The following is a 24,354-nucleotide window of genomic DNA, read 5'->3' on the forward strand; positions in this document are numbered from 1 at the left end:
AAGCTGAGGGCAAGTTAACAGTTCTAAGCATTCTTACGTGGTTCGGAGGTAGTAGATGTAACACTAATGCATTTTCACAAGATACAGGATGTACTGAATGACAAGGCAAATCTTGTCTCCATGCATGTGAAGCATCAAATGTCACAATAGAAAAAGCTTACTTTTTCAGGCCTGGTTTTCTAAATTGTGTATACAAATGTGCACACTCAGAGAACATATGCAAGTCAGGCATCCGTGGATGCTTAAACTGAGACCCATAGTCCTGAGAAAGGAACTTTAGTGTTAGGAGGAACAAAAAACTCCCCAGTCCACTGTTAGGAGCAATAGTCATTGGTACTCAGAATGAGGAAGAGTTGTGGATACCGTCTGCAATTTGCTCTCACACAGGGTTTTGGGTCACTGGATCAACCCTGTACATTAGTACACTGACCATGTTCCTCCTCCACAGGGTACAGTCACAGCTAGTCTGAAGAAGGTAGAGCCCCTCACCTGGGTTCTCCACCACCTGGGTTCACACACAGCAGAAATGAAAAGGGTCAGATCTGGACATGCCTGCACCAGTGTAAGTCAGGAACAGCTGTTCTGACATCAGTGGAATTGCAGCAGTAAAACCAGCATAAGTGAGAACAAAGTCAGTCGCCCAGAATTTCTGCTACATTTTGATCCTTGAATATTTGTGAGAGAGGAGAGGGTTTTGCCCATTATGCACACATGAAGGCAGAGACGAAACTTGAAAAGAGCTACAAATTAAGAGATACAGCACTAGAACAAGCACTGTTTAAAATCTTTACCAAGTTGTATTGTTTTCAGCTCATATGAATAAACTCAGTTCAAGATGATTGTCTGAAGTGATTGGAGACTAAAAATACATGCACTGGACCAGTTAGAAGATAATTTGGGAATAAGTTATAAAACTAATTAAATTTCACAAAAAACAACATTTCTCCTCATATTTTGTCTTTCAGAAACTTTTTAAACCAGTGAAGACTTGAATTCACTGGAATTAACACAGTCAGACATGACTGGAGAAAAATTAAGTTTTCCTGTTTTTCCCCAATCCAAGGTGCATTTTCCTTGATTGCTCAAGTGAAATAAAGACACTGTGCATTTTCTTTGACAACTTGTAACCAAATACAGAAGAGCATTAGCATGAGACTGCAAAAGTGCGTTAGCAATTTACCCAATCAGAACTAACAACTTCTCACATAGCAAATACATTCATTTGCTCAGTAACAAACTTAGTCAGTGTTCATTTTTCCATTCATAAAAATATGCTTTTGTGAACTACAGGGTGACATGTTAAAACTAACCTTTGCTGAGCTTTTGCTAATCTCTAAGTCACTTTGATTCACTTCTGAGAGCTTCCTCTCTGTCAAACAATGAAGCAATTTATATACTCTGGATTTCAGTTCCTACAAGATCTATGAGTCACTTTATAATTTACCAACGTTTAATGTGCAAATTATTTGGCTTAGTTCATGTGGTGTTAGTTTATTTCTATGGAATTAAATCATTTAAAAATATCTATGTCAAGTTCTCTGCAGGATTTTCCTGTTTGAGGGTGGGGAAGATTAGACACAAGTTCATGGATGTAGTGACTAAAAATATTAATGTATATTTACCATTAGGCTTAAATGAATTTGAGTCTAACAATATATAAGCATTTTTTGCACCACAATTCTTAGTAATGATGGGTGAAACTCGAACAACTCAGTCAAGGAAGTTACAGGAACAGCTTTGGTTACAGTAATTTGGACCCCTTCTTTCCAGTGATAAATAAAGTCCCCTTCCTCAATTTTACACATTCAATCTATCTCACCATTTTTAAATAGAGAAAAGGACAGATTCTGTTCTGAGTTTTGGGTGAATATTCATGGGAGTTCTTGTGTTATCCAAACCAGTTGTTGCCAGTGTGTAAGGAAAGTACCAATGAAGATGACAACAAAGATTGATAAACCTGTTTCCTCTGTTAACATTCTCAGGTCCTGATGGAGAGAAAACTTGGCCCAAGAAGTATCCATTTTGTGGAGGAATATTCCAATCTCCAATAGATTTCCATAATGATATTCTCCAATATGATAACACTCTCTTGCCTTTAGAGCTTGTAGGCTACAATGTGTCCTCCACTGACCAGTTTATGTTGACCAATAATGGTCACTCAGGTAAGAAAACCAAATGGGCAGCAAGAGAATTTGAAGGAAAGAGTTACTGGATTTGTATTTCATTTGTTAACTACTAACATTATTGGCTGTGATGGACCAAGCCCTTGCAATAGAATACAAACAACTTAGATCACTATCTAAAGAAACTTGTTATTATAAAACACACATCAGTGTACCATAAACATAACTGTGGCACTTTAGTCTTTAGATTAACTCCTAAAATGGATCCTTACGCTTTTGAAAAGCTTTTCTTGTTAATTTGGTTTAAATACTCAGAAATAGAAACAAGCTTTGAAGCTTTGTTTAGAAAGAAGGAGAAAAATCAGTAAAATCTGGATGAGTGACCCTTAATAGATCCTGTAATCAACTAGAAGGATAAAAGAAGTGGTTCAACTGAATTTAAGACAAAAATCAAGCAAACCTGGAAGTTTCACCAAATGCTTCTACTACTTGAATTAAGACAGAGAAATCCTGTGAGACAGAAAGGCACATGTAACCAATAGGACCAGTTTACACACATGCCTATTGTCCTCCACCGTAGCGTCAAGGCAACAACAGGGATGAGAACAGAGATGAAGTCTCTTTAAAAGCCAGAATATTGATTACAAGAACACAAAGTAGAATACCCATAAACCAGTTCCCCACAAAATTTTCTAGAAACAAGTTATAGATTTACAGACAAGAACAGTAGCAAGGCTCTCCTAAAGCACATCCTTCCCCAGTACTGCCAAAATGTCAAAAGAAACTGCATTATAAAATATCTCAGACTTCACCCCGCCCAGCATGCTTTGTTAAAAGAAGCTTGACAGGCAAGCCTCTCTTTACTCACTGTTTCTGTGGGGTAAACCAGTTCTGTACCATACCCATAAATAGCCGGGTCCCCCTTGGAACTATACTGGGAACAGTTCTGTTCAACATATTCTTAAATTATCTGGAAAAAGGGGTAAACAGTGAGGTGGCGAAGTTTGCAGATGATACAAAATTACTCAGGATAAAGTCCAAAGCAGACTGAGAAATGTTACAAAGATATCTCACAAAACTGGGTGACTGGGCAACAAAATGGCAAATTAAATAAATTCAGTGCTGGTAAATGCAAAGTAATGCACATTGGAAAACATAATCCCAACTATATGTACAAAATGATAGGGTCTAAATTAGCTGTTACTACTCATGAAAGAGATCTTGGAGTCATCATGGATAGTTTTCTGAAAACATCCACTCAATGTGCTGTGGCATTCAAAAAAGCTAACAGAAAATGTTAGGATCTGTTAGGAAAGGGATAGATTAAAAAACAGAAAATATAATACCACTATACAAATCTATGGTATGCCCACACCTTGAATACTACGTGCAGTTCTGGTCCCATCTCAAAAAAGATATATTAGAATTGGAAAAAGTACAGAGAAGGACAACAGAAATAATTACAAATAAGAAATAGCTTCCATATAAGGAGAGATTAAAAAGACTGGGACTGTTCAGCTTGGAAAAGAGATTGAGGAGGGATTTGATAGAGGTCTATAAAATCAGAAAGTGATGTATGAAACTGCAGAGAAAACAAATAGATAAATGTTATTTACCCCTTCACATAATACAAGAACAGGGGTCACTCAATGAAATTAATAGGCAGCAGGATTAAAACTAACATAAGGAAGTACTTCTTCACATAACACAGTCAATCTGTGGAACTCATTGCCAGGGGATGTTGTGAAGGCCAAAAGTATAACTGGGTTCAAATAAGAATTAGATAAATTCTTGGAGGATAGGTCCATCAATGGCTATTAGTCAAGAGGTCAGGGACGCAATCCCATGCTCTGGATGTTCCTAAACCTCTAGCTGCTAGAAGCTGGGACTGGACGACAGGGGAGGATCACTTGATAATTGCCCTGTTGTGTTCACTTCCTCTGAAGCATCTGGGACCGTCCACTGTTGGAAGACAGGATACTGGGCTAAATGGACCATTGGTCTGACTCAGTATGGCCATTCTTATGTTCTTACCATGAGCCCATTCTTCAGGTAAGAACAAACCTGTTAGGGTCTGACGCCTGGTCTCCCTCTGCTTCCCAAAACCAAGTGGCTTGAGAGTTGTAACACTAAAGGACTAGGAGAGCTAGTTTTCTGGAAACAATGCTCAAATGCAAACCCTAAATTGCTCTGATTAATGAAAACTTCAGTCTCTGTTCTGCAGAACATCATTATAGCATCTGCTGTTATAGTCTCTTATGTCCACAGACCTAGCCAAAGGCCTGTTCAGGAATGTGATTTCATATGAATTCTTACATAAAATTAGAGTGCAGCTTCATAACTGATTCCCCTTGGTACAATTATCTACTTAAATTAGATTTAAAACACTGGCGCAGAGCATTTAACACAAGCTGAATAATTCACGTGTTGGATTGTGGTCCTTTGTAGCGGCTCTGGAGATATCTTCCTCTGGAAAAGGTTTGAAAAAGTCTTGTTCTGCCCCAAATCTGGGGCATTCTAGGGACAAAACATTATCCCTTTGGAAGTCACCTGAAAGTGAACTGCAAAGAAAAGGGCATCCTTTACAGTTCTTTATAATGTTCAGAAGTTGTCAAACTTTAATGATAAAAAACCCAAAACCTACATAGTTTCTTTTCTACTTTTAATTCCACACAAGAAAGAACACAGCCTCTCCCTGCCCACTCTTTGATGAAGGACCTTAGGAATGTTGCAGGAGGCTGACCTGAGCTGCAGCATTCTCTCCACCAAGCTGAAGAGAGAAGAATGATGATTCTTAAGGTTGTGGCTGCAGCTTTTCTTGACATCGCTTTCTAGGTTCTTAACAAGGCTCTCCATTAAGGAGAGGGAGACAAGAACCTCCTGACAAATGTTAACAAAATACTTCATTACATCTGGGGAAAATATTAATTTATGAAGTAATCTGAATACGTCACAAAAGAGCAGAAAAAAGCTCAAACATTTTGTTTTGCTTCAGAGATCCCCTTTAATAAGTTTGGGATGGGTTAGCAGTATCCAGGGAAGAGAGAAAATTCCAACACTGATAGGGAAATCACAACTCTCCCATTCAATTCAAATTCCATTTATTAAATTCTATGAGAACATAGGGGGAAATGTCCTAAACTGTTCTGAATTGCCTAGAAAGTTCCAAAGACTGCTAAAAATGACCATCTTCCAGATTCCTATAATGTATAGCATGTGCAGGATTCTGGGTTAAGAACCTGAATAGTTTATTCTGCTATTCTAATTCTCTGCGTCCAATAAAGTCAGACACACTAGTTCTGTGTACCAGGTGTGTCAAAACTGCAATATCATCTTCTCCCATATTTTTTGGTCTACTTGCAGTGAGAATGACCCTGCTTCCTACCATGCACATTAGAAACCTCCCTTTCCAATACACTGCAGCTCAGCTTCACCTACACTGGGGAAACAGGAACAAGCCAGAAGGCTCGGAGCACACAGTCAGTGGGAGGCATTTTGCAGCAGAGGTAAGATGATCTCAAATCAGAGAAACCTGATGGGAAAGTTAAACTGTTCCCACTATTTCAAAACTAAAATCTGAATAGACAGTGGTTGAAATATTCACCATTGGCATATAAGTACCTTCTGCTAAAGAAGGCCCAAAAGCAACACCTATGCTCTTGATATTTGATATATCCTATATCAAGATGCTACATGATGTTCTGGATTGAGGCTGGGCTCAGGAAGTGGTAAGGCTTTGTTGTTATAGCATGACACTGGGAATCAGCTCTGGATTCTAATCCCAGTACTGATACTGACTTGCTCTGTAACCATAAGCAAGTTGTTTACTCTCTTGGCACCTCAATATCTCCACAATGGGGATAATGATTACCTGCAACAAGCTGTTTTGTGAGGCTTAATCTCACTGTTTTGACATGCTTTGTGATAGCATTTATATAGCTGTATCCATCGGACTAAGAATTATTTGGCAGTCTTTTCCCTGTCTACTTTTTTTGATCCTATGATACTGATTTAGGAATAAAAGTGATACTGTTACTTCTCCCTCTTTGTAGCTACATATTGTACATTATAACTCTGACAAATATCCTGATGTAACAGCAGCAATAGACAAATCTGATGGGCTGGCAGTTTTGGCTGTTCTTATTGAGGTAAGATGTATGCCTTGTGCTTTTTTAATATTCAATAATGCTATAATTAATGCATCTGAAATCTTTAAAGATGATTGGGATTAACTTGGAGTCCATCAATATTGATGTGTCTGGATATATGATCTCCCTCTTCCACTCCATCCACACAGATAGGGCTAGATCCTGCCCTCAGTGACATTTCTGGGAATTGGGTGTATAGTGCAGAAGAAAATGTTTTGAGTATTCCCTCACATTTTAAAATGAAATAACATCAAGCATGATCATATCTTTTTTAATGTGCTTTCTACAGACTGAGGAGCAGGTGAGTTTCTCACAAATGATAGTAGAAAGTGAAGATCGGGTTTGCACATCTGAATAGTCCCAGGTAGTAAAGGTAGTTAGTATGTGTAGCATGAACTTTGTTTAACACAGCAAGGGGTCACTGAGCTGGACAGACCCCTGGCACAGGTAATTAATTATAGAAGACTAGGGTGTGACCATGCCATTTACAGGCACATGGTTCCTTTGAATCAATGACTCTGGTGGTGACAAAAAAAAAAATTATGAGACAAGTAAATTCAATGCACCTTTCAACCCAGCAGGGGGACAGGTTTCCATACTTCACCCTGACAGAGGCAATTAAACAAACCAGTCAGTGATCAGATGGAACCTCTTTTAACTCTGCCAGGCAAAAATATCCAATTACTTTGTGTAAATGTGACCGAAAAAAGCTAAATATAAACTCAACACTGAGCCAATGAACTTCACAGTAGAGCAGATTGGAAAATGTGTTTCCCCCTGAAGAAATTGTCAAAAAATTGAAAACTCCAAAACTTTCAGTTTTCCATTGAAAAAGTGAAAATGTCTAAGGAATACAGACACTTTCTGCGAAAGCTTCTGTTTATTTGAAAACTCAACTATCTGTCAAAAGGCTTCTGGTTTTTTTCTACAAAGTGCTTATTATATGATGCTGCTTAAAAATCAAATAAGGCTCTCTCCAAATTTAGCAGTATTTACTTATTTTCATCTGAGAAATCTTCTGAAACATGGTGGATTTCAAAGTTGAACTCAGGACACAATTTTTTCTGGTTGCCAGATGAGTTGCTGAGAACCAGCTCCAAATTATTAATAAAACAGGCATTGATTAGAAGCTACCGCACCATTGGCCCTGCCCTTCTAACAGTGTCATTCTTTGTTTTCTGGGACTGCAAGCAGCAAGCTAAAGGTTTTGGCTGGCAACAGAGAGCCCAAAATATACTACCTGTGGCTATGACTAGACACCCATGAATTATCTGAGAAGCTGGTCAGTACAGAATTCGCATGTACAAAGTTCTTATAAGAAATAGGCTTCCATTTGTTTGCACACCAAGCTAACCAGCAAAAGGCCACCTGTCTTTTCAAACACACACAGTAAAGCATATGACAGAATAAATAATCTAGGCTTCATCTAAAACCTTCCAGGTGTGAATTCTTCGGCTACATATTGCTGTTCTGTAGGAAGGGACCAATCCTGCATTCCCTGTGCCGACGACAGTTCCAGTAAAGCCAGTGGAAATTCTAGCTATATACATGACTGCAGCATGAGACCCCCCAGATTACATTTTGTGAAGAACTGTGTGGAGTTTCCACTAATGAGAGCTGTGCAGCTACATGCCTTGGAAATGTATTCTACAGTCAGATATTAATGGTTGTTTACCTCAAGACTACTGTTATTCATGGATTCACAGAGTGTCAGGCCAGAAGGGACCATTAGATCATCTAGTCCAGGGGTAATCAAGAGGTGGACCATGGGCCAAATATGGACTGCCAGACACTTTTGAATGGACCCCAAAACCTTTTTATTTACTCATTATCATTATTGGGGTTTTTTTTATTATTATTTTCTCTAGAGTCTGGACCTTGACCAAGAAATGTGGACCTTGACAAAAAATAATTGACTACCCCGATCTAGTCTGACCTGTTTATCATAGGCCTTTAAATTTTACTATCCAGCTATCCAGTAAGCAACATTATACGGCTCAATTTAATTGACACATACAATAATCATTAAACTGATTCAATGCAAAATATTTCTCCTTGAACACTTTAGTTATTTAAAGTCTTAACTTTCCAATTTATTATACTGCAAACAACTGATAAGCCATAATTATGACAATTTAATATTGTGTAGTTTGGTAAAGAAATCCCTATCCCTAGGTTGTAGCTTATTACTTTAGAGGGTGAGTAAGAGTGTAGTGAAATGGTGAGAAAAGAGGGGGCAGAGTAAACAAAACAATCCAGGGCACAGCCTTCATTTCTACATCAACCTATGTTATTACATCAGTATTGGTGGTCTTGGAACATTTCACCAACAGATGGAACTGTCAATCAAGTGTTGAATATCTGTTGCCTGAAGAATTTAAGATTATGCACAAAGAGCCCTGATTACTTGGACAACTATTAACAGTCTATTTCTTACAGACAGGCCCATTAAATCCATCATATGAAAAAATCTTCAGTCATTTCCAGAATGTGAAATACAAAGGTGAGTGGTATAGTATGCAAAGGATCAACAGTGGCTGATGTATCAGAACCCTATAATTGATGGGATTCTATCAGCTTGTTTCAAGAAACATTCAGAGGGCATGCCAGGCTTTTGTCAAAACTGCTTCAGAACAGTTCCAAGTACAGTGCACTCTTCTTAAGCAGATCATACAGCTAACTTCACTTACATGCCTTAATATCATGTGTTCCTAACTGGAACAAACATGTTGTTTGCATGTGCTATTACTTTGGTTTTTTGCCCCTCAATTTAGTTTGCAGTTAGCATTTATGCAAACAACAATCACTGGTGTGCTCGCTCCCAGTAAGCAAATGGTCAGAACTCAAAGGATTTTTTCCCCATGTATCTTTTTAAAAACAGCTGTTGGTGCATACAGTAAAATGCAGACAATGTTGATGAGATGTATAAAAACATGGTGTTGACAAGAAAATCTTTAGTGTATTGGCAAAAACACTCAAATCATTATGAATAGCAGAGAGTATTTCAAAATCCAATCCTCTACACGTCTACGCTGCGGTTGGAGGTGTGACTGCAACATGGGTTGGCATGCCCATGCTAGCTTTAATCTAGCTTGGACAGCTAAAAATAGCAGTGAAGATGTGGCAGCATGGGCTTCGATGCAGGTTAGCAATTGAGTACATATTCGGGGTCCCTGGTCTGCTTGTATAGCCTGGTGCTGAAGTCTTTTTTAGCTATTTTTAATTAAATTAACTAAATTAAAGCTAGCACAGGTACACCTACCCAAACTGCAGTCACACTTCTGATTGCAGTGTAGAGAAACTCTAACCATCTAATGTTGGGTAGTTGCCTACACGGTTTATAAAGAAATTCAGCCAGTAGTCCCACAGTGGTGCCCATGAGCAGAGTGCACTGACTAGTGAGGAGAAGCTTTCCTCATTAATCACAACCCTGGTTTGGCATCCAGGTGTAACATGTCAAACTTATATAAGAACAAATTTAGAAGTGGGTTTAATGAGCTATATTTCTATATTAAATTGGGGCTAGCATCTGCCAACGTACACTTTTTCTTTTTCCACTGAGATCAGAATGCGTGCTGAAAAACGAATTTGCTTTACAGGGACTCACCTATACAGAGATATACAGCAATCCAATGCAGTCCAGTGGAAAGTCACGATGATGCAAAGTAGATTAGCACTGAGAGATGCGTGTATTAAGAATACAGAAGTTACATGGATTCTCTCTTTCAGACCAGGTAGCTCTAGTCCCAGGTTTTGACATCCAAGAACTGCTTCCTGACAGACTGGATGAGTACTATCGCTATGAAGGATCCCTGACCACTCCTCCATGTTACCCTAGTGTTCTCTGGACAGTTTTCCGACACCCTGTAAAAGTTTCACAAGAACAGGCAAGTTGAAACAAAAAAGGTATTTGCTTATTTAGCCTGTCATTGTATCCTAGAGTCTGATTAAATTAAATGCTAAAAAATTAATCTGTTTGGGATTTATTAAGGAATGCTAAATTTATAGTCTCATTTCCTGGATTCCAAATAGGAAGTTTTCCATAAGGTCTCATAAAACTAAAAGGTATGATGACTAAAATTAATCCTTGGAATGGGGGGAAAAATTATTTAATCTTTCTGATCTATCATACTTCATTTGCAATTGATAAGCAAAGGCCAAGGGACTGTAGACTGGATGGCTCTTCAATTCAGAATAAACACATTATGGTCCAAATTTTCAATCCTACCTTAACTGGATCTTTATTTTTGTGCCTACAACTTTGAGGATAAAAATAACTGATGGTGTAGTATAAGGTCACTTGAACTTCCAAGTACCTGACTGCCCCTGCAAATCAGACAGAGGACACCTTAATTGTATCTGCAAACAATCATAGGTGAAAAGTTTCATCCACAGTTAACCAGGCACAAAGACTGAGATTTGTGTTTGAAATTTGTAGTCAATCTGTATCCTTCCTTTGCTTCAGCACTTGCTCTCTAGATGCAAGTCTTTCACGAATTGCTAGTCCAATCCTATGTAACAGTAACACCCAGATAGGAACAACTTCGAGCTTTAATTTTGTTTCACAAAACCAATGCCAAACTGGTTAAAGGTTGTTTAGCAAAACCAGAACTACCCTGGTTTTTACCCACCTCTAGTCTTCATGTGCATGTCTTAGAAATTAATTAAGTTTTTTCCCCTCTCAGGTGGGTCAACTGATAAACTAGTGGGAAAAGAATAGAAAGATGTTCTATACTGAGTTATATAACCCCCAAATACCAGCTTCTTCTAACTCACATCAGGTGGAATGAGCTTAGCTAGTAACTTATAAATGTAAGAAATCCAAATTGTTTTATCTCAGAAATCTATGAATAAATTAGCAAATGCATTCCTTGTGGTGAGCATTCATTTCTATGCACCGCGCCAGTTCCTTAACTTACTAAAATATCCAGCTTATTAAGATGGCTTCTATTACTTGCTTCAGACTTGGACTGTTTGTGCTAATATTTCAACCACTCCTTCATGGAAGGAAACTTTTTCTCAATAATAATGTTTTTCTACGTTAGTCCTTTTATTAACTTAAAATCAGATCCACTCATGTATTACCTATTCCATTCCCGGTCAGGCAGCATAGGGGAGTGGGCTGGGTACTTTTTGGGAGGTTCTGCATACACAAATATTTGTTTGCTGTGTTCTGAGGTTTAAGAAAAACAAGCAGAGAATAAGCCTACATCATGAAATGACGACTTCCTCTTCCCCATCTGATTTCCCTAACAACTAAATATTAATTATTAGGGTTACTCTAACATGAACTAAATTAAATACAGATATGGACATGGAGAAACAGCGTTGGAGACAATTGACTTGCACATCAAATTATATTTGGGCTCATGCAGCATGCTGTATTTATAGCTACTGCATAACTCAACCCACCATCTTCATGCATCTCTGTGTGTTGAAACACATCCTCATTGGATGGATCTGATTCTCAGTGTCATTTCAGCATAAAATGATGTCTAAACATACCCACCATGCTTTCTTAATACACTGGATGCTGAATTGTGTGCTTTGTCCCTAGCTGCTGGCACTGGAAACAGCTCTATACTGCACACAGCCTAATGACCCTGTACCCCTGGAAATGGTTAATAACTTCAGACACGTTCAGGAGTTTGATGAAAGACTGGTTTTTGTCTCCTTCCGTCAAGGTAAGTAAAATACATACCTGTGTAAAGAAATGGTAAATAGTTATGCACGTGGACTTGGAAAACTAAGTGCCTATAGCATTGCTTTGGTTTCTTCAAGCACATAAAGATCAGCAGTTTTCACACAGTATCGCTTCCCCTAAGATTGTTGTCTCCCTTTTTCTTTGCTTACAGTTGCTTACATGAGAGTAAGGTGTACACAAAGTTCTATTTGTCACCCATTTGGATCAAGTGAGCAGATCCCACCTCAGGCATTGTCCTTTGATCTCAGAGAGTAGAGTGAATAAGACGGGGCTGGGGAAAGTGTATTGGGGCACCGCAGGCATTCCTGTCATGTTCAGTGGGAGAAGAATTTTATTATTATTATTTTCAGTAGACAATTTTTCTTTTAGGTTCATTCACTATTTTAAAGTGGCATTATGATCATGTGGCTCATTTCATGTGTTACACCCTCCAGTTCCATGTTGTCCAATTTTCCTCATTTTAATTAACCTGTCTAAGCTTTTACCAATTAACGATAGCGTACTCTATAAGTGCACTGCAGCCCCACATCTCTGAACTCCAAACATATTGTTTAAAATCTTTTGCTGAGGCTCCAGTCCTGCTCCAATCAAAGTCTTCAACAGAGACAGGACTGGGCCCTTAGCAAGTTGCATGAGATACAATTAGATTTTAATACACAAAAGAAAGGGCAGAACTTTGCAGGGCATGTTACAAATAGGAAACCTAGTAATGCAGAGAATAGTGGAAACATTTTATTCCTTTTCACAAGTACCTGATTAGAATGAGGCAGAATATATTAACATTTTGAAAAAACCCCCTACATTTTGGATTGAAGAAAGACCACTTTTTGATCCAGTTTTGAGACCTGATCCTACAAATATGCATGGGAATAAAGTTATTTCTGTAGGTGCAATCCAGTGACCACTAAAGTCAATAGGAGTCTTTCCATGGGCTCTGAATTAGATTGTAAGTGTTTGCAGGATCAGGTACTTGACCTGTAAAGCTAGTGGGTATTTATTTTTTTAAAAAGCGAAAATAGCACCTTGACATTGAGGAGATATTTCAGCCATAACGATGTCAAACTTAGTTGGTACAGGATAATTATTGTGCTGACCATACATTTAAAAGGAATCATTGCATTGCAGGGAGACTGTTTATGGGGCATTACAAAGGATCAGACGAGATCCTTCAGGCACTTGAGTTTAACACCTAAAAGTAAAAATAACTCACTCATGCCTGTTAAGGGTATAAAAATTAGCCGTCTTATTAGGATAAAGTCTAAAGACACAATTGGTTTAAAGAATTTATTGTGCAGCACTACATAATGACAATTGTGAAAGGGGTTTTTGCATAAATGCCTGCACCCTTGGTGATGAGCTTTGCTGTGCATCAGTAAGGGTTGCTTGGCTTATTTGTGCAAAATGAACTGTAATGATCAATGTGTTGGTCTGCAATCAGTCAAAACCATGAAGTGGGCGATCACTGAGTTGCAGAAAGCCCCTGGAGTACTGGCATATTCTATGCATTGCTTTGGTGGGCGGGTCTAAGCAAATACTACACATCTTCAGGATACAGAAGGTTAAGAATCCAGTCCATCCAAACTGTCAATCTACAGATTAATAAAGGCACATTAGTGTATCTATTACAAAATCTCCAGGCAATGCTATCTACTTGTTACTCCAGTTTTTGTTAAATAAACAAAACACATTTAGGACTTGCCTCCATCAGGAAATTGACCAGACTATCCTGGAATAAAGTATTCTGCAATAGTGTCCATAGGGGGAACTCTATTCTGGAATACATCGGTTTACTGTAGAATAATTAGTCTGCATTAGCTAATCTGGTCCATTTCCCCTATGTACACAAACCCTTAGATTAAACATACAGCTGCAAAGTAGATATGTGAAGGTTAGAGATAGGCCCAAACAAATCCCAGATTAAAAACTCCCACCAAATTGAAGGTAATTTGGCTCCAGATCTGTAGCTCTTACTCTAAGGGGCTGCTTCACAACTCCATGGACCTTTGAAAAGGTTTGGAATCCAACCCAGATGTGGATGAAAATTTCACCACTGGCCCTAATCTCTACAATGGACTGACGCAAAGCACTAAACTTTGGGGTGTGTGAAATCCAGATGAGGCTCCAGATTTAAATTTTGTGGCTTGGACCCAGTTCTACTAAGATGTACATATAAAATCTCAGTAAAAATCATCTTTAATTCTTTAATGCACACTATATGGGAGTATAACACTACCACAAAACCTTCTATTAAATGTGTAAATGCCTTGTTCTGAACTATTGCATGTTGCCTAGAAAGTAATATTTTAAATAGACATATCAATTTCATTGCTCTTTAAGTATATTTTTCTGATCAATTCTAATATTCATTAAACTAGATATTCCTTTATACTTTTATTGGAGAAAAAAATCAACAATCCAAAGCAGGCAGAATGTATTATAGTTAAATAGCAAAGCATGTCTAGTGATATTCGCCAGCAGCATATTCAATTCCCACACTTTGCCTTCTCCAACACTGGAGAACACTAGGTGTCCAAAGGCTACTTTGCTTCTTACAAATTAGAAATCTTACAAATTCTTACAAATTAAATAGAAAAAAATATTTAATTAACCACTCTTGTTGCGAAGTACAAAATAGTTGCCTCTCAGAAAAAGCCCCTGTGGAGCAAATGCATTTGAAAAGGTCAGGTTGGCGTTTTGGTGCTAAAGGCAATTCAGGGAATTGTCAAAAGTGCCTTTAAAGTAGATCATGGATTTAATCTTCCTCAGGCTCACTCATGCCTCATTTCTGTGCAAATAAAGTCAACTATTTTCACTTGCAGCACTTGAAGAGGGTCAGTAGGTTGAGAACAGATGTGTCACCTCCCTACATTTTTGGTTAGAGTAGTAATATAATGTATCTAGATCAGTGATACTCAGACGGAGGCTCCTGAGCTGCACGTGGCTCTTTGGTGTATCTCCTGTAGCTCTTTGCAGCACATGATATTAAAACACTGTGTGATTATTAACCAAACTAAGTTATTAACCCATCAGGATGCTTCTACTATGTTATTAACCAATTGTAGTTGATAAAATATTAATACTTGGTCAGGCACTTTGCTCCTGAACCACTGAGGTCTGAGTATCTCTGATCTAGATAGTTAACAGATGTTAATGGTGAAGCAGATGCAGTTTTACATTTGATGAAAGAGGTCAGTATAACACTTTACTCCTGCTTTTATTTAGCATCTTTTACCCCAATTTCTCAAAGCATTTTACATCTATCTGATGGCATATTCATTATCTCCAATTTACAGATGGGGAAATTGAGGCATAGGAAGATTAAGTGACTTTCCCAAAATGTTATAGGAAGTCAGTTTCAGAGTGGGACAGAACCCAGGAGTCCTGGCTCCTAGCCTTGTTTGAACCACTAGATAACACCCTTTCCTTGTCAATAAAATAAAATATTCCATGGCTGCACTTCTACAAACATTATAAAACTTGCAAGAGTCAATTTGTAGTTAACAAAAAAAACAACCAATGGGCTTCTGCTTTTTCCCATCTTTATTAACACAAGGGATAAAATGTCCCAAATTCTACAACCTCAAATCCCAAATTCTGCGGCTCAAATACAAGTACAAAAAAACTCCACCTACACACAAAGAAACCTAAATTAACATAAGAACAGTTCTGTGATCTTTGACTATAAAGAATGAATCTGAAGTCCATCCAGTTTTAAGTACAGAGCTTTCAAAATGGCGTCCATTGTATAGGCTTGAAGCCTTAAAATTCCACCCCACAGAGTGAGTTCCGTTGAATAACAATGAGTTGCTGTAAAGGACACACTCTTCTACAGAACAGATGGAACTGTAAGGCTCCAAACAACTGGAAACATATTTAGGTTACCTGAAACATTTCAGCCTTTTCTATAATGTTCTTATTTCACTGGGCGTTAGACTTAGATTTACTTTGTAAAAACACTTCAATCCCAATTGGCTTGACCAGTCCCAAAACCAATAAGGGCCAGCTTCCAATTTAAGTCAGTGGAGCTATGCTGATTTCCATCAGCTGAGAACCTAGTCTTAAATGTTACTAGTATCTAGAATTCATAAAAAGCTAAGATGGCTAATTTTTCTGACCGGGGAGGTTCATAGACCAAAAAATAGGATTTCTGGGAATTGTGAGACAATTGGGGGAATGTGGTGATTTTTCTCTTTTATACTTTGTATTTTTGCAATAGGTCAAACATGTGTAAATAAACTATGGTTTGGATCATAATTTGTGTATCACATTTTGTTCACAATGGGAAGAATCAGGTATGAAAACAGTCTACATCACATGCAAAATTGAGATTGTAAAACTACAAATTGGTAGGGAGCTGCTGGAGCAAGCGCAAAACCTGAAACAATAACTCATGTTTGTAAACTTACTAGACTTGAGAGTGTCTCCTTAAGGTGCAGACAATTTCTAAATCCACTGGCCTGATGTTTTAAATATAAGGAGTGAAATTCTGGTCCCATGAAATCAGTGGGAGCTTTGCCATTGATTTGAATGGGACCAGGATTTCACCTAAGATTTTTAAGTCCAGGTGTGCAAAGTACATTTTTCTCAGATATTTTGTTAGTTAATTTTTAAATGCAGTTTGTTGTATGAAGAGATCATTGGATTATCTCCAATGATAACAGTGGGGCAAAAGATTTCAGTATATTTTCAGCCATACCGTAGCAGCCTCTGAATCTGATGAACTGCCCTAAAAATCTAAACATGTATATCTATTACACAGAGAGATCAAGTAGCTGAGCACCCAAGTGCCCTATTACACATGCAAGTAGCTGTCTGAATACCCAAAAGAGATGTGACAAATTTTGCAGGCATAATCAACTGTACATACACATTTGGATGCAACAGCTGAAAATATGGCACTTGATATTTTATGCTGTTATCTGAAGCTTTTCCCCCCAATCTTTTTCCTTCAAAGGTAGGTCAAATTCTATACCCTTTATTTTTAATGAGTATTACTTTTGTGTGTTCATAATAGGAAATCACTGTAGCCCCCGACTTTCCTCTTTTTTTAGGATGTGTGTGTCTTTAGGAAGTTCTATGTAGGACCTAGCTCATGACTCCATGGGAAGCTGAAACATGAGCTGCAGCTCTGCTAGCCACCACCTGAGGGAATACTGAATCTTTCTTAATCCTCAGCATTCCCTCTCCTCTCACTTGAGGGCTGGGAGAGTTTAGCGCAGGTTTCAACTTCCTGTGACAAGTTAGATTTCTTTGATGTTCAGCTGAACACAGTTGTAATGCTTGCCAACATAGGCTATTCTGCCTCTATAGCTACTTCAAATGCTGTGCTATAAATAGGACAAGGGGACTGAAAGCCAGACCAGTGCACTCCCTCCTGTCTCATGCTTCAGAGGATCAGATGACTAGTAGTCCTATATTCCCATGGTATAATATTATACAGTTGGGTACAGGAGGAGTCTATGCATTTTTTTTTCCCCTGAAGCTTCCAGAATTAGCCATTGTGAAACAATGGATAACTGTGATCCACTCCAAACCTCTACTCTGGCCAACCAGCTCTGGCCAACCAATGTGTAAAGATTTTAAGGTGTCTAGGAAGCAGCAGTTGCAATACTGACCATAAATAAAGCACTTTAAGTGACAGGCAGTCTGCAGGGTCTGTGCTAAAAGCCACATATTAAAAATGTCTACAACACTAATACTCAGCCAGCATCATTTACTAAGAAGAAATAAGTTATGGGACAAATACCTGGTCTCTGTTTTTTAACATTCATTTCCAGTGTAATCTTAGTGATTTACTTTTCACTTTTTCCCTCTCTCCCCTCCCCCACATTTTGTCAAGATTCAGTACATGGTGGACTGAGCACGGGTATGTTGTTGGTTTGCTAACAGCATATATACACAACAGTGATCTTTGTGATTTGGATTAATTGAGCTTCTCATTCTATGCAATTTTCCATTTCTGTCTTTAAGCGACCTTTCAGTACCTTGTGTATCTCTTTGCTGTAAGTCTTGTCCTATGGTTAACTGTAAATTATATTGAATTACAATGCATGATTTAACTAACCTAAACCAATAAAAATATACTTTCCATCTATAGATCTCTACGTGTTTTACAAAATGGTGTAAGTGTTGTTATTCCCATCTAACAGGGAACATGAGGCACAGAAGCGACTGCCCAAAGATCACACCCTGAGTCAGGGTCAAAACCAGGAATAGACTTTGGGTTCCCTGTCTTCCAGTCCATCCAATCAACCACATAATTCAGCTCCTGTTTATAAGCAACATTTCCTTTAAAGACATTCTGAATATGTACCCCACAGTACATCCTGCAGTTCTCACACCAGGAATGGTTTCTGGGGTTACAAAATTAATTGTCCAAGTTTAGTGATATTTTAATAGAAAATCCATTCAGTCTTTTGCTGCAGCTAATTATAAAAGTAATCGACTAGATCAATGAACCAAAGCAAAGTTTTCTAACAATAAAAAAATCCCCATTTATCAGCAGTATAACCTCCCAAATAACTTTTAGGCACATTCCACCTGCTGTGGTTTTAAGTCCTCGCTAACAGGTGCAAAACCCCTTCAAAATAACCCCTTCCAAAAAAACCCCCCCAAAACCAAAAAACAATCCAGCATGAGCCCTGTTAACCTCTTGCTCCTTTATGCCAGTTGAGAACAGCATGATGCAGAGCCTTGTAAAACCAATTGTTCCACAACTGGGAACAAAATGCATGTTGGAAGGTGGTTGTGATGGTGGGGAAGCGCATAGGGATGTGTTTTTATTCAGGTAGCCACTGTAGAGCAAACCTTATTGTGCACACCATGACTCCAATCCCAGTAGGCCTACAGGGAAGCCTTTCTTATTTACCAGAGGGGCAAGAATAGGGGCAGCCATCTCTTGCTGAACATAAAGGCTGCAAGGTGGGATTATTGTGCTGTTTTCATGGAGTGCAGATGTCTAGGCAATGTTTGGTCTTTGGCACTTTGCTGATGATGATTAAACTCACCCCCACTTATTTACAAGTATCAGGCTGCAGAATCTCAAGCTTGAGAGGGTTACCCAACATGTCATCTCCAAAAGGCTTACAAATATGAACTAATCCCATTTTTTTATATTTTGTATTAATATCATGAATCCTCAGCCTCCTTTAGCCCTTGTAGCAACGCCTGAAAATAGTATTCGCAATTATAAAACACACTTCCTGCAGCAAGACTACATTCAGCTGTGTTCTTTGGTCATGGAAAGAGAGCAGGAATTTGTTTGGCATCCTCTCTCATTTGGGCCTGATTCTTGAATTTTGCCTGTACTGAACAGAGATGTTAACTGGCAGCAGGCATAAGGAGCCCCAAGCCTCCAACCTGCTCCATCACTGTGCCAATCCAGTGCTCCCTGGGACTCTGGGTGAGTACAGACGCATGCCTGTGTGGATCTGATTGCAAGATGGGGTCTTCAGGTTTGCATCTTCTGAGAAGTCTACCGAGTAAAAAAAAATAAGTTTGCCATTTTACTTCCTTTAAGTGGCTTTGTACATGGCATAGATGGAATTAAATTGTAATGACTGGTCAGAGGTCAGCTCTCTGTTTTGAAAGGAAAGGAAAAGAAATTAACTAACTGTGCATTTTCCTCCTACTCCTAGGTGTTGTCCTTTCTGTTGTGCTAGCCAGTATTCTTGGAGTTGTCATCATGCTTGCAGTAGTCTTTTGGTTGCTTAAGAAGAATAGGTAAGAGATTTTGCTGTCCCACCTTTGTTTGTTTTAACATGGTAAATATGTTGATGCTCTTCTATGATTAGTGGACTCGGGCAGATGAAACCCATTTTGTAGAGAATAGAGAAGAAATATTGATTCATGCTGGTGTACCTGAGATGACTTTGTCCCAACATACCTATCCCTCTACCACTAACTCCTATAGAAGTGCTCATTTTTTTACCAAAATACCTCACCGATGCTCATATTAAACCCCCAAGATATGAAGTCCAGAAGTGAGGAAAAGCCTTGCAGCATGAGTCTATAGAAAAGGGACTGAAATGCCTTCTGTCCTGGACAGCACAGCTGCAGGGAGTAAAGGTTAAGGAATGATCTCCTACCTTTCTCCTCCAACTCCGCATTCGAACTGGGGTGAACAGACTGGCTAGATGATGTGCTCTATCTCAGCATTTGCCATCTCTCGCCTCCCTCTATTTGTTCTTTTCCTGGTCCCATTTCTGTTGCTTAAAATGTATCTGATTTTAGCAGTTCTCTGAATCTGCTGCTGTGCATATGCAGTTGGAAAGAAAGTCAGAATAGAAGAGAATGGAGTTTTAGAATTAATCTCTATCACAGGAATGGTTATGTCAATTAAAGGACAGAGTCCTATATTGAGAGCACTTGACCTTGAAAGCAATCAGTCTGGGTCAGTTTGGGAGGAGAGACCAAGATCGCTTACTTCCCCTTCACCTACTCAAAGCTTTTCCTTGTAATGAACACTAGTCTTGTGCAATGCATAAACTGTTATTACTACATATTTTTAAGTACTGGCACCAACGACTGATGTAAACTGCACTAGTACTAAGAGAATCACCCCATACCCTGTAAAAGAAAGTGTTTTAAATAGTCATTGATGCTTTTCTCTTATTGCAGTTTCACTTTGCTAATGTAATTTTTTTATTATAGTTGCAGAAAGGAAAGAGACGACAATAAAAGAGTCATCTATAAGCCGGCCATTGACAAAGAGGATGAAAATACTTCTAAAGTATGAATTCCTACTCTGCCACAGAAGTCTCTTTTCATTCATGGCACTGAGAGAAGTTTGCCTTGGACAACACTTTTCTTGTCTCCAGCCATTTATAAACTTTGGAGGCATCCTAAAAATAAAGCAGCCAAAACACTCTGTGGTAGTCCTTGCCCTCCTATCAACCAAATTGGTTTTCTCCTAAACATGAAAATCAGTCACTGAGAAATTGTTTGTTATTGTGTCAAATATGACAAAACGTCACTGACATAAAGTGACCAAAAACTTCACATCTCAAAGGTTAGATTACCCGGAGCAAACAATCTAATCAAATGCTTGTCTATTTGTATAAGAGCTTGGAGAGATGCAATTAGCCAGTATTCTGACTACTTGAGAGCCAAGTATCTCACTATACTATTTTCACAGAATCTTAGAAATCTAGGGCTTGAAGGGACCTCGAGTAATTCATGTTGACCACATGTTGGGCCTTTTTAATATATTAATTAATTATAAACTTGAGCTTGATGGGCTGTTCATGCCACATCTTTCCCATAAAACATTCAAATCTAAAGACATTAATTAATCTGTTATCACTACTGTATGGTTGTGTCTATATCCACTTCCCTGCTAAAAATTAGCACTGATGCTTCTCCAACAATGGGAGCTCTAATGTAGACCAAGTGCCGTTTAAGCACTGTGTCTCCTAGACCTGCTCCACTGATGGTAGTGCTAGTGTCAGTCAGCCAGTGGCATTTTAACCACGTGGTTTAGATGATAGTTGCTAATTGCAGTGGATGGTCTATGCTAGCACAACCATTGGTGGAACTCCAACAGTAGGAAATATTGGGGGGAAGATGCTAGTATAGATATAAACAGGGCTCCTTGGGTTATCAAGGGGGTTTGAACCCAAAACCTCCGGTGTCAGAAGCATATGTCTCTACTATTTGAGCTACAGGTTCCTTAACTAGTTGGTGTACAAGACTCATTATCTGTTATGTGTACCAGTCACTAAAGGGCGATGAAAACTATACTCCCATTGTGTGATTTACACAGATATAATCTAAACCAGTGGTACCCTACCTTTGGCCTACGGGGTCTTTCAAAGTGGCCTGCCACTCCTCTCCTGCTAGCTGCAGAAGGGAGCCGCTGCCTAAGGACCCAGGCAGAGTGCTGCTCCAGGGCTAAATGACGGCTGCAGGCTCCTTTCTGCAGCCAAGGGGATAGGAGGTCAGCGCTCCTCTCCCCCTGGCTGTAACAGGGAGCACAGCAAAGTGCTCCTCCTGGATCCCTTGGTGCTGGGGTCCCTGCTGGAGCCAGAGGGAGGGGAGCACTGATCTCCCATCCCCCTAGCTGCAGAAAGGAGCCACTGTCTAGGGACCCAGCTAGAGTGCATGGGGCTACAGGATGCGTACGGTTTCCCTGCTGCAGCCAGGAGGATGGGAGAGCAGCAAGGAGGGAGGCAGTCTCCTCACTCAACTCCTTCTGTCTGGCTGCAGTCTCCTTCTGTCTGGCTGCAGTAGGGGTTTGGAGGGGTGGGTGCTGCTGGCAGAGACTGGTGGCCCTTCAGCTTTGTAACCATGGTATCTGTGGCTCTCGAGCCAAAAAGGTTGGGAACCACTGATCTAAACCCTTCCTCACATTTTATTGTGTTAATTTTATTTAATAATGCAATTATTACTTTTAATCAGTCAGTTTTCCATTATGAAGTTGATTCTTTTGATTGTATGTATTGACTAATACATACTGTGTATTATGAGATTGTATAGTAGATGGTTTTGATGAATTAGCAGTCTGAATTTAGCCATTTAATTATTAGGAGAGAAAGTGTATTTAATTAAAATTATCTTCTCAGATCTCATAAAATGTGTACACAAAGTTTTCACTGGCTCCAGCATTATTTCCATTATGCACTTTCAAAAGTGTTCAGCTTGGACTAACTCTGCTTCCACTGAAGACAATGGGAGATTTACCATTGATTTCAGTGGACACAAAATCAAGCTGATCTCAATCGCCACGTCTAGGAAATCCCTCTGGGACCTGTATTGGTGACACTTTAGGCGTGGCACTAGAATCACATTTCAGCAATGAGAGGCTCCCACATGACTTGCTAGACGGAAAGTCAATCACAACAGAGATGGGCCTGAAACAATCCCAGATCTGAACGCCACTGACCTTCAGGGAAGTTCTGATCTGAACTTTCCAACTTGAATCCATTTCCCTTCTTAGTGGCTGAAGCATACACTACTGGTGGTGTACACTACTGAAAAATTAGCACCGGGAAGGATGACAGCCACTAATACCGTAATTACCAAGAAGATCATATGTTTGAACTTTCAAATTGAGCACACTGATATAAGAGTATGCAGTTAATAGTCTGACTGGTATCATCATCCTTCCCCTTTCCCTATTAATTATTTGTTAGGTCTTGTCAGGCTAGAGTGTAAGCTCCTTGGTTCAAGAATTTTGTCTGTATAACACCGTGGCTGGAGCCCAAAAAGGTCTAAATTTTGTGGGCACAGAGGTTCTGGAAACTTTCCTGAGAAGCAGAAAGGAAGGTACAAAGGGAAGGGAGTTAAATTGAAGCCATAAAACTTTTGGTAAAGTCTAATTTTAAAACCCAATTGTCACTATTCTTTCTAATCACTCGAATAAACCTCATGAGGCAACAGACCAGAATGCTACAATGAATGGAGTTGGACCTGGGATCACTTTGGCCCAATATACTGTCCTCCTGGAATTCTTTGGTGCTCATTGGGATTTGCTCTTTTAACTGTTAATTTCAAAGATGGGAGTTTGCTCTTTGATCTACTTAATCACTACCTTTTTCCATCTGCCAAAGGGACAACTAATTTCTGACAAAATCTTGTTTTGAGTGGCTCTCTCCTGTCCTGACAGGAGGCGGTCACACTCTTGTATGGAAGATGTTAATACCAACGAGATCAATGTTATCAGTATGATAACAGCTGGTTGCCTAAAGATGCAGATAGGTACCTACTAGGATTTTCAAAAGCATCTGAACAGGTTAGGCACCTAAAACTCTCCTTCATTTCAATGGGAGTGAGGCATCTAACCTGTTTATGCACTTCTGACAAACCCAGCAGGCACCTATTTGCATCTTTGGGCACCTAAATGACTTTGAAAATCTGGCCCCAGGTCCTACAAGTTTTTAGCATAGTAGATTTCATCCTCTGCCACTGGTTTTTTTAACACAGATTAGGAGAGGAAAGAAAACAGTTTTCTTGCTATTTCAGCTCCCAATCAATTTCTCAACTTTGAATGAACTAGTATAAATGAAGAAATATTGTCTGTACATCTTCTAGCTAAACGGAAACCAAAAGTAATTAAGGCAAGCACTTTTCTGCACAACAGCAACTGAAATGCTTACATTTGGAAAAATGTAAATGCCACTATTCACTTCACTGTACAGACTGAAAATTATATTTAATGCAATACGTGATATTGTGACACTGATAACAGCTTGAGCTGACCTCAAAAATTGGAGATGTTTTTTCCATGAATCTGTATATAATTTAGGAAGTAGCATCCTTTAACACGTTAACATTTGAGGGTTCAATGATGAAGGCTTTTTTAAAATGTAAGTTATTTTAATAAATTATAGTAAGTCTAGTCCTTAACATAAGGTGTTAGAATTTCACATTTAATTTAAAA

The 24,354-nt window shown here is 39.0% G+C and overlaps 1 protein-coding gene across 1 annotated transcript in view; it reads left to right on the top strand.

The window, feature by feature from the left end:
* CA12 (carbonic anhydrase 12) overlaps positions 1–20,991 on the top strand; it is a 31,757-nt gene extending 10,766 nt beyond the window's left edge. The window contains exons 3-11 of the mRNA XM_067534655.1: positions 1,983–2,162; positions 5,487–5,629; positions 6,176–6,271; positions 8,711–8,774; positions 10,001–10,158; positions 11,829–11,955; positions 17,815–17,841; positions 19,613–19,697; positions 20,628–20,991. Of these exons, the coding sequence (XP_067390756.1) occupies positions 1,983–2,162; positions 5,487–5,629; positions 6,176–6,271; positions 8,711–8,774; positions 10,001–10,158; positions 11,829–11,955; positions 17,815–17,841; positions 19,613–19,697; positions 20,628–20,712 (965 nt within the window). The 3' untranslated portion in view covers positions 20,713–20,991. The remainder of the gene's footprint in view (positions 1–1,982; positions 2,163–5,486; positions 5,630–6,175; positions 6,272–8,710; positions 8,775–10,000; positions 10,159–11,828; positions 11,956–17,814; positions 17,842–19,612; positions 19,698–20,627) is intronic.
* The last annotated feature ends 3,363 nt before the right edge of the window (positions 20,992–24,354 follow it).

This window comes from Emydura macquarii, unplaced genomic scaffold (genome assembly GCF_026122565.2).
Source record: "Emydura macquarii macquarii isolate MOO-44397 ecotype Brisbane River unplaced genomic scaffold, CSIRO-AGI_Emac_v2 contig_3451, whole genome shotgun sequence".
NCBI lineage: Eukaryota > Metazoa > Chordata > Testudines > Chelidae > Emydura > Emydura macquarii.